The 11,682-nt window shown below is 40.2% G+C and overlaps 1 protein-coding gene across 1 annotated transcript; it reads right to left on the bottom strand.

Annotated features, from left to right (window-relative positions):
• Positions 1-340: 340 nt before the first annotated feature.
• On the bottom strand, positions 341-11,242 carry slc26a2 (solute carrier family 26 member 2). Its single transcript, XM_053323756.1, has 5 exons — positions 11,173-11,242; positions 7,232-7,857; positions 6,050-6,340; positions 4,173-4,621; positions 341-1,265 (listed from the first exon to the last, which is right to left on the bottom strand). The coding sequence occupies exons 2-5, from the start codon at positions 7,841-7,843 to the stop codon at positions 428-430; spliced, it is 2,190 nt and encodes a 729-aa protein (XP_053179731.1). The 5' UTR covers positions 7,844-7,857; positions 11,173-11,242; the 3' UTR covers positions 341-427.
• Positions 11,243-11,682: the final 440 nt, after the last annotated feature.

The raw sequence follows: 11,682 nt of genomic DNA, 5'->3' as shown, positions 1-11,682 counted from the left end.
TCACCATCACCATCCATTGTCAAATAAACTTTTTATACAGCCACTCTGCATGTGATGGGCATCAAGTGGAATAAAAACCTGTGATACATTAATAAAAAAATGTAAATAGGTATACTGCTGTACCTCTATGTTGGAGATTAACAGGAAATGTTCAGGGAAATTGAGTAAGTGATACGACTGGTGGGTGACTATGTGCAAAAAGAAGAAAATATACAAAGTGAAATATAGACTTCTCGATAGCCACTCTACTCTACGCACTATCTACCATGGCTCCCTTTCTATAAGGAAGACTCAACATGCTAAAATAGCATCACTAAAAGAGTATCTATAGCAGTTATGTAGAGTAGATGCTGAATATAGCATTACAAGGCACAGAGGAAACAGTAGACTAAGTAAACATACATATTTGGCCAGACAGATTATCTTCTTAACATCTGGTGTCGTAACTGCCGTTAGGAGCAGAAAGGCTTTGGACGTAGAGGACGGCGTCTTCGATGGTGAAGAAGATCATTTTGCTTCCTTCTCCATCACCCTCTTTTTTCTCAGGGTAATAACTTCCTCTTTCGAGAGTGTCCAGTACTGAGGTATTACACTGAGCCAGAACAAGCCTGACCCCAAGTTCTCCGTAATCTTTGCGGACCTCTTTGAGAGCATTCACTCCAGCCGTATCTAGAAACAAGATGGCGCTGCAGTCGATCACTAAGCTGTGTAATCTGGAGGCTGATTTCTCGTCGAGCATCAAGGTTACAGTCGCATTTGGTTCGGCGTCCTCTTGACTCGCTGCGTCATTCTCCTCTGACTTCATATTTGGGACTGCCGTAACTTCATCCAGCTGTTTGCTCTTCTTCCTCTCGAACTTCATGCGCCGCGCTTTCTCCTTCACCGGATTAAGCCCTACGCACCTGTAGAGAGATTTCTTGAACAAGCTCTGGTTTGCGTAATAGATCGGAGCGTCGTATCTGAAAACGGCCACTCCTGGATGTTTTCGAAGGCCGCGGTAAGAAGAAAGGTCTTCGTAATGCTCCCTGTCCGTAGCTCGGCCCAGCTCCAGGACCTGAGCTTGCTGGGTTCGGCCCAGGACGCAGAAGGCTGACACTAACGCCCCAACGAGGAGACCCAGCTCTGTGTTAACCAGCGCCGACGTCGCCATGGTGATCAGCCAGATGGAAGTATCGACACGGTTGACGCGCCACATACGGGGGATATCTTTGAACTTCTGTAGAGCGCCACGGAGGTTTACCACGATGATGACGGCTAAGACACATCTGGGCAGGAGAAGGAAGCAAGAAGACAAGCAGAGAAGTTATTTAACTGTTTTATAATTGTTTTAAAAATACTAATGTGAGGTTACAAACCATCACCTCATATTTGCAGGATGGAAACTTAAAACTGACTCATTGAAACTCTTCTTTTGATTTGTGCATTAAAACATCTGTCACTTTTAACCCTCCTGTTGTCCTCGAGCCAAGGAAGGAAGAGAGGAAGAAGGAAGGAAAGGAGGGAGAGAGGGAGAAAGGAAAAGAGGAAGTAAGGAAAGAATGACAGAGGAAGGAAGGAAGGGAGGAAGGAAGGAAGGAAAGGGGGGGAGGACAGGAAAGACGGAAGGGAGGAAGGAAAGGAAGGAAGGAAGGACAGAGGAAAGAAGGAGGGAGGGAGGAAGGGAGGAAGTAAGGATAGAAGGACAAAGGAAAGAAGGAAGGGAGGCAGGACAGAAGGAAGGAAGGAAAGGGGTGGAGGAAAGAAAGAAGGAAGGGAGGAAGGACAGAAGGAAGGAAGGAAAGGGGTGGAGAAAGGAAAGAAGGAAGGAAGGAAAGAAAGAAAGCGAGAAGGAAGGAGGAAAGGAACAGTCAAAACAGACGGGGTCAATTTGACCCGGGAGGACGACAGGAGGGTAAAACATTTCAAATAGCCTCTGATAGACTGCACATCTCTGCCATTCAAAGGGTTTTTCTTTTTCATCTTTAAACATCTTCTGAGGGGCAAAATTGAGATACTGAGACTAACAGACAGAAGAGATCAAACTGTAGACAGAAAGAGAGGGAGAGAGGGAGAGAGGAGATAATTAAAGATTGAAAGGAGAAAAGATAACACACATTCCATATGATCAGTGAAGTGTGTAAGTGTGCTCGTCTATGGGTGTGTGTGTGCATGGATAACACACACCGACAGAGACTCAAATCAATTACTTATCATCGGTTCCAATCAATAGACAGTAATCAAGACTCAAACCTGGGACATGAACTGGAATGTTTGAAACATATTTTAAGCCTGATGTGGATCTTTTTTTTTTACTTCAAATGAAATGTGACTGTCAGGCTAATGTACTGACGTATTTAAGTCTGTTCATTTCAGTGTTGCAACATTTACAATGAGTTGCAGTTTTAGTCATTCTGACTCGTGTTAGAGCTTGTTTGGTGTTTTTTGTATTCAGTGAATTTGGTGGAGTTTCACTTTCTTTTTTCATTTTACTTAACCTTTTAGTTTCTGGTTTGTTACAACATCTTTATTTCTTTCTATATCAAATAGGGCTGGGCAATTAATCAAAAAATAATCGAAACCGACATTTAGAGACTCTAATCGACTTAATCTAGCTCATGTCAATTAATGGTGGTGTTCACTGTTGCCATGACAGCAAAGGTTGCATATCTTTAAAGGAATTTGAAAACTTGTCTCCAGTGATCATTTTAACCCAAACCATGATCTTTACATAGTTCTAATCAAGTCAACTAGACATTAAACCTATTGTTGTCCTCGAGTCAAGGAAGGAAGAGAGGAAGGTAGGAAGGAAAGGAGGAAGGAAAGGAGGAAGGAAGGAAAGGAAGGAAAGGAAAGGAGGGAAGAAGGAAGGAAAGGAAAGGGGGGAAGAAGGAAGGGAGGTAGGTAGGAGGGAGGAAGGGAGGAAGGAAAGGAAGAAGGAAGGAAAGGAGGAAGGAAGGTAGGAAGGAAGGAAGGAAAGGGAGGAAGCAAGGTAAGTAGGAGGGAGGGAGGGAGGAAAGGAAGGAAGGAAAGAAGAACAGAGGAAAGAAGGAAGGGGGAGGAAAGAAAGGGAGAAGGAAGGAAGGAGAGAAGGAAGGAAGAAAAGGGGATGAAGGCAGGAAAGAGATAGGAAGGAGAGAAAGAGGGAGGAAGGACAGACGGAAGGAAGGAAGGGAGGAAAGGAAGGTAGGAGGGAGGGAGGGAGGGAGGGAGGGAGGGAGGAAGGAAAGAACAGAGGAAAGAAGGAAGGGGGAGGAAAGAAAGAGAGAAGGAAGGAAGAAAAGGGGGTGGAGAGAGGAAGGAAGGGAGGGAAGAAAGAAGGAAGGGAGGAAAGAGAGAAGGACAGACGGAAGGAAGGAAGGAAGGAAGGAAGGAAGGAAGAGTCAAAACAGACAGAGTCAATTTGACCCGGGAGGACGACAGGAAGGGTAACCACAGCGTCACACATTAAAACATCTTCATTTTCACTCCCTAAAGATCCTCATGTGTGAGGGCAGCAGTGGAAAATACTAAACTAAAGAAACTGTGAAAATACATAATTGTTCATCAAGGGTGGAGATAATCCTTCATTAATCATAATCAAGGTTAAAAGTTTAATTAATCATGATTTTGATTTTTGCCATAATCGCCCAGCTCTAATATATTAAATATATTTTTGCATTTTCATAGTTGTTTTTTTTAAGTGTTTCTACAGAATGAAAATGTGCACTTCTCTGGATGGAGCGTGTCTGGTGATGTATGTAAGTATGAGATGATTATTTTCTAAACTGGCTTGTCTGACTAGTTAAGAGAAAAAAATGCTGGGGGTGAGTCACAACCACCCTGACCAACTATTGCACAAGTTGATTCTATTTTTAAAGAAAGGGTCACAGAGATCAAAGACATGCAGGGCTTCCCCTTTTTCTCCGTTACTCTTGACTTGCCACATGTGCAAATGGAAATGTTCTACTTATCTGTTTATTTTCTGCACAGCTGGTTTTATTTTATCCATTTCACCTCTGACTGAGTGTGCTTTAAGTTGTGTTTTGATGTTAAGTTTTAATGTGATTTCAATTGTAGATGATTTTAGTTGATTTTAGCATGCAACACACCAGAATTAACTAATTAAGATTAATGATTAACTGGCAAGAGGAGGGATTAAAAAAAGATCCTACTTTAAAGAGAAGACAGTTTAACAAAGACTTGTGTGTTCTTACTTCTGAAGGGAATAGAAGAGCGGTGCGATAACGAGCAGCACCAGCAGGAGGACGAGGGCACTGATCAACCCTGATACCTGAGTCTGGCATCCTGTTGACTCCTTAACCAGGGTTTTAGTCAGCGCCGCGCTGGTGACGAAGCAGCGGAAGAACGATGGCAGGATGTTGCAGAAGCCAATGGCGTACATCTCCTGATTGGCGTCCACTTTGTAGCCGTGCTTCTTGGCAAACATCTCGGACAGCGAGACCGTCATGGCGAATCCCACAATAGCGATTGAGAATGCGTCGACAGCCACGTTGGGGATGAGAGACCATAAAGGCATCTTTGGGGGGAGGAAGCCAGTGGGGATGTCACCAGAAACACCTGACCCATAATCCTCGTTGAAACGGCCAAAATGAGACGCCAGTGTAGCAATTATCACCACAAAGAGCTCAAAGGGAATTGGAGCCTAGGTAATGAAAAGACAAATAAAAGAAACTCAAAATTGGCAGAATTGTTATGTAGTTTACTGCAGATGAATCAAAAAGGTTAATCCTGTGTACGGTGGCCTTTTTGGGACATCTTGGGCTCAGCTTATCAGGCAGTATCACACTTGGCTGAACTTTTGTTAGCTGAAGCTGAACCTTGTGAACGGAATGATCGGTTGTACTTTGACCTTTTTAATACTACTACCATTAGTATGCTGATGTTAGCATTACCTTTAAAGTACAGCTGAGGTTGATGAGTTCTTCTGGATCTCACTGTAGTTATTATGAGCAGAAATGGAAATACCACCAACTTTCACACCTTAACCTTTACCACACCAACATGCTCCTAACTCAAGTCCCCCTATATCTAATCTTAATCTAAACATAATCAGTTTCAACACTATACTTGACAAGGAATTACTCAGATAACTGCATTTTTATCCTGTGCTTAAAGACTGCTTTTTTTGTTTCGGTCGGACAATCACAAGTGGTACATTTGATTTGTTGTCTGAGGTTAAATATCAGTATATAACCAACAGCAGGCTGTTTGTTTTACTCTGGGACAAAGTGGTGGATGGAAAGAGTAAACAAGTGATTGACCAACCAACATTGCCAGCAGCAAACTATTAACATGGCCACAAATAGACTTCAGTCAATTTGGCTTTTACTCTGATCTTACAGTGCCTGTTTCAATGTCAGAGGGTGTCTGACCTTTGCACCTCTTGCACCTGGTTGCTTACAGTCTTGGAGATTTTGGTGTAAGAATACTCAAACATGCAATACTTGTATTAAAGTATAATATCCAAAGTAAAACTATATCACCACTAGGGCTGCTCGATTATGGAAAAAATCATAATCACGATTATTTGGGTCAAAATTGAAATCCCAATTATTAAAACAATTTTTTTTAAACTTTAGAAACATGCTGCATTTATTGAACATTTGTCCATTTGGCTTAATTAATTTTCTCTCCCAGCAGCAGCCTTTTATCTGCAGCTTAACGCAACAAATAACAGAAAATATGCAGAGATATTAGAGCTGAGCGAGTTACCATGACGATAGTTAACACATCACATCCTGGTTTTTAATAATTAGTCAGTAAACTCAGCATCGTCTGACGCAGGCTGGAAACTCTGCACTTTTATTTACAGTTAAAACATTTCGCCGTGTGTTTCAGCTTCTGTCAAACTAACGGAGCTGCGGCGGCTTCCGGTGGCTTCCAGTCTAAGCTTTTCAAAATAAAACCTTTGTTATTGAGCACTGTCTCATTATTATTAAAAATCGTTTCCCCTCGATTTTATTAGTTTTGAGATCGTTTGGCCCCTAAATCATAATCACGATCAAATCTCCATTAATTGAGCAGCCTTAATCACCATTAAATAAACTAATGTGCGCTTTGCCATCTTTACCTTTAACTTGGATTTGAAACGATCATTGAGCTCCTTGGTAGGTATCAGTACCACTAAACACACCAAACTGGTCACCAGGTCACAAATGTTGGTGTTCCCCAGGTTGGCGAACAGGCTGTACCAGGTCTTGAACAGAGTGAACCAGCCCTGTGCTCTTGGGATCTTCAGGCCAAGGAGGTACTTGAACTGGGAAGTGAGGATGGTCAAGGAGGCTCCTGTAGCGAAGCCGCTGAGAAGGGAGTCGGAGAGGTAGACGGAGACGAAGCCTACCTGGAAAATACCCATCAGCACCTAAGAGAGAAAGAGGTAAGTAGAAAGAGTATGGGCTTTGTTAGCATCAAAATATAGTTTGTCCAAATATCTGAACAGTAATAACACTAATATGAATATTAAAATGTATGTTTATTGGTAACATAAAGTATAATCTGTGTATGACATGATGAAACCCAGTGTCAATTGGTGTAACCAGTATTTTTTCATAAAAATCTGATTATATACAGGAAAATTAATGTGTACTACAATGTGGAATAAATATAATCCACTTTTGCAACACACTATTTTACATAATACAAAAATTTTTCTTTTCATTTTAAAACATCAAATGAAAAGAAACATTTTTGGAGTAATTACTTGTTTAAGTACACTTAAATACACTGTAGGTGGATAGAGTATTTCATATTTATCATTATTTTGTGGTTACACCATATGACATTTTCAGGAGCATTCAGTCTTACTTAGCCAACAAAAATACAAATGGTACATTTTAACAAGCCAGACATTTTTTAAGACATTGCTCATCTTTCCAGCTCTTATTTGTCACTGATCCAGATATCCTGCCTATGTTTTTGTGTGTGTTTGTGAATGCATGCTTGTGCTGTGTGTGTCCAGGTCATTCATTGTCACTCAGGGTGTGGCATGTTGATACATGTTGGGCTGTAAGAAACGCCCTGTCTCCTTCTCCTGGGGTATTTTTAGTTTGTTTTTAGACACCCTTAAGCTTTTTAAAATCTGAAATGACTGAATTAAACTTGTTAAAGTAAGTGTTCCCCATTGTGTCACCTCCAATTTTTCAACTCGGCTTAGAAAACACTGTAGTTCGAAGTCGCTGAGAGTTATGGGCTGATGTGGAGACAGTTAAACAATGACCTTGAGTTTGCCTAAGGCCATGGAGAGCTGATTTACCTGATAAACTCCAGCGGTGAAGGTAACCGTGGCTCCGACAGTGATTGCATAGCAGCTCCTGTCACATTCAACCCCAAAGCTGTCATTCCCCTGGCCGGCCAGCAGGACGCCACTGTTGTTTCCACTGCTGCTAATGCTGCTCTCTGTGAGGTATCCTGCCAAAGCTAATTCCCTATCCACAACCTGACCCACCAGCAGGCAGAGCACTCCAAAGATCCCCACTGAGATGTGTTTAGAAGTCCCTAAGAAGGCGTAGATGATGGAGGCGAAGAATGAAGTGTAGAGACCATAAATGGGGTCCTGACTGGCTAATAAGGAGTAGGCTATAGATTGGGGTACCAATAGGATTCCAACAATCACTCCCGACATAGCATCACCCAGGATCCAATCCCTGATCTGATAGCGTGGCAGCCATTTCAGAATCGGGACGAAGCCTAATATTTTGGATTTTGCTTTCTTTGAGGTGCACGAGCAGTGTTTCTTTAGCCGATGGGACGCAGCAGTCCGCCAGTTTGTCTCCGTATCTTTCTCCACTCTTTCCAGAATGAGAGGATGGTGCTGGTCGCTCTCAGCTCCATCTTCGGCCGTTTTCCAGTCATCATCATGAGTCATGATTGAGCTCTTTTCTGTGGAAATGTGAAGGGGGGAAAAAAAGTTCTGTTAAGCCAAGTTCTCATACCAGCTTTATCTCAACAACTGGCAAAGTATATGGCACTTGAACACCAGGCGTGTTAGTAATAGATCTCGAGTGGTGTAAGACTTTTTGTGCTGATGCCAAACAAACAAAAAAACCTCTCTACATATGCCAAATTATACGGTCTTATGTAATTTTTATTTGCTGTGATGAAATAAAACCTTCAGATTCACTTAATAACTGCAGTACTGACCACATATGACACTAGAGAAGCAGTGTGGAGTACAATGGAGGCTCAGGACAGGTGATATTGAGTATCATGACAGTGGGTGTGGGCCTGACAGCAAATATTTCTCACATTTTATCTTGGGTGGGGAAACTATGTCCTCTTTCTAATATTACAACACAATGCAACACAAGTCTCAGCTTATGCTTTTAGTGACCCCTTCACAATCACCACTAATGATATGGACGAACCCAAGGACAAAGTATATACAAGAGTCTGAGGACAATTACTGCAATAATCTGCTGATAGGTTAACCCCCCCCTCTACAGCATTGACCAGTATCTTTACCAATAGTGTATTTATCATTCCTTTAATGTATCATGGTGTTTTATTACCCGTCATTTATAAGAAACCTGGCAAGCTTGCATTTTTGTCACATGGCAGTCAGAGTAAAGTCGATTCTGTCTGTATAGCACATTTTAATACGGAGTGTGCTTTACAGCGCCAGACAGATAACAATAAACTAATAACACTTGTCAATACACAATATATATATATGAAATAACCTTACAGCTACTCATACAACACACACACAGAAAGAAAAGCAACATTTTAATAGTTATATATTGTACTGTTTGCATCAAATTTGACACCTTTTGACATTTGAAAGCAGTAAAAAACCCTGAATTACATTATTTTGGCCAATAATTGTATGACTGTGGCTCAGAATATAGAAAAATTATTCATTTTTGACACAGCTGGTATACATTTTTGCACATGTTATTGGTCAAATTAGACACATATTAATTCAAAGGAGTTATAAAGTCACCAGAGGAGGCCAAAATCTTAAAAGAACCTTGAACCTGTGAAACTATAGATTGGCATGTGTGTGTATTGATTTCATTAGGACAGTGGGGACAAAGTTCAAGGAAGACCTTGACTGTGAATGTATTATTATAAGAGCTGCATATTGAACCAAAAATGTTCATGCATTCATTCCAATAAGTACTACTCGGCTGGGGCATACATCAAAAAAAGTTTCTAGCTTGGGAGTTTGCTTCTGCGTTGTGCGGCCCACTGAATATACGCACTGGTGTTCCACCCGTTGGAGCCGTATCCAGGTCTAATAATACATCCATGACCTCAACACTGTCTCAACATCTGCTTGGGTCCCACCATATTGCTTTATTTGCCATGGTTCCCACTAGGGCTGAGTGATATGGTCAGAGTCAAATATCATGATATTTTTGTTATGACTATCGGTGCTTTCACAAAATATTTACACAATGAGATTTTTGATAAATAATCGTCAGTAAGGTGGCTATAATGACTATGTGGATAAAGGCAGATAATAGGACAGTATGTTATGCTCAGAAAATTACATTTTTACTGTAATGCAGACACTTATTCCATATCATGATATTACAATATTCAAAATCTAAGACTATATCTCTAAAATAGCACAATATTAATATAATAGTGATATATTGCCCAGCCCTAGTTCCCACCCAGGTGGGTATCTGCACGTGCAAACAACATATCAAACCCATCAATTCCCAAACAACCAACATAGTCCTTGCTCTGAATAGTTCCACCTATAATGGACGGCAGCTTTCAGAGGACTATAAAAAAGTACCTCAGTGCCTATTTCACTGATTTAGTTGATCTGTTTTATACCAAAATGAAAAACAGTGAGTTGAAGTGAAAGTATTAGAAGAGGAAAACGTAGAGGAAATGGAGGAAAGGCCCTCATGACTTCTCTCGTGCAGGGGTGACACCACTTCCCTACACAGCAGCCACAGCAGCCACAGCAGCCACAGCAGCACGGTCCGAACTTTGCCCAGATCAATCTCCACAATCAATATTACAAGGGGGGGGGGGGGGGACTAATGCACTAAATGCAGGGTTGATTCTGTACAAGTGACAAAATAGGAGGAGATGTGGTTTTACGGGGAGTGTTGATTGACTGTTATAATCAAACCTATCATTCACTTTTAATGAGATCCATAGAAACAATCGTCTGTTATGATCTCTATTTTTAGATAAACATGAGATCATAATATAGTGTGGTTATAAATGCATTTCCTCATTACATGAATAGTGTCATGAAAGAAAACTCTCTCTGCTCTCTGAAACATTAATAAAGGATCATTCACCCATTTATTAATGACTGATATGATATATATGAATGCTAAATACATTTGTGGTTCAAAATGTGGCATAGGAACGAATTATAAAGGCATACTTGTCACTCCATACAATGAAGGATCAGTATATCAACATCATGCAAAGATTAAAAGAAGATACAGTGGCAGCATATTCAAGTTTACTCCAGAGAAAGTCACTAAATGCACCTTCACTTGAATTAGACTTATTTTTTTAGGGTAGCCTACATTTAAGGGACATGCATAAAGGAAGTCTCATTAGATTCAGCAGCATGTAAATGAACCCGAAAACGGAAATCAACTAAAAAGCTGATGAAACAATAGTTGTATATGACACATTTCAATCACATGTAGAGCTATAACATCCTGACAATGTATGCAGCGTTAGTTAATAATAGAGCTAATAAACCTCATGTTACTCCCTTATTAATATTATTATTATTATTATTATTATTACACTGTTGTTATACTGCAGACTCATTTGTGATATTTAAAGCAGTGACAACATAAACAGGAGACGTAGCTGTAACGTTAATGAGATTATTAGTCATGCCTACAGGCTATAAGCGGAGGTAAAACTCAAGCTATTTCTGTATCAGGACTCTTTAATGTGGAAAAAGTCAGTCTCAACTAAATGACAGTACATATATATACTACAGTTAATACTCCTGAAGAACCACAACATACTTTTTAAATGTTTTAATTCATTTTAACAGTTTGGCGCGATCTTTTTTAGCTATAAATGTCGCGTAGCGGAGCGATGAATGGGCACCATTGTAAACAAGTTGTCAACGTGGACAGCAGTGGAAACAACTTTAAACACTTTTATAAATAATTGAACACACATGAATTAATAATCTGACTACAACTACAAACCGAGACATTGCTTGTGTGTTAAATGTGTTAAATGACTGACCTGAGCTGCAACCGGTCGCTGTTTTTAGGGAGTGGATGTGTTAAAGTTAAATTGAGACTTTCATTCCGCCTCTCAGTTCATCTCACAGCAGTCTGGAGCTCCTTGCGTGATGACGTGTTGTGTACGTCATGTGATCTGGTCAGACGAAGATGGCCTCTATAGGAAGCGAGGTATCACTCTGTAGAGTAATTATGAAACATGACAAGGTAAAAATAAAACCGCAATAATTTAAAGGATATGTATAGAAGCCCATTTCTGCAATGTGATGGAGAACAAATAAATCCTGCAAGTCAAAATAATACGAAACATTCTCAAAATATTGACTTAGTATCTCAAAATAATAAGATACTATCTCAAAATAATGACTTAGTACCTCAATATAATAAGAACTTTTCTCAAAATAGTGACTTAGTTTCTCACAATAATAAGATACTATCTCAAAATAATGACTTACTAGCTCAAAATAATAAGAAACTTTCTCAAAATAATGACTTAGTATCTCAAAATAAT

This window comes from Scomber japonicus, chromosome 8 (genome assembly GCF_027409825.1).
Source record: "Scomber japonicus isolate fScoJap1 chromosome 8, fScoJap1.pri, whole genome shotgun sequence".
Lineage (NCBI taxonomy): Eukaryota > Metazoa > Chordata > Actinopteri > Scombriformes > Scombridae > Scomber > Scomber japonicus.
The sequence above is the reverse complement of the archived record's forward strand: the minus strand, read 5'-3'. Positions and strand labels throughout refer to the sequence as shown.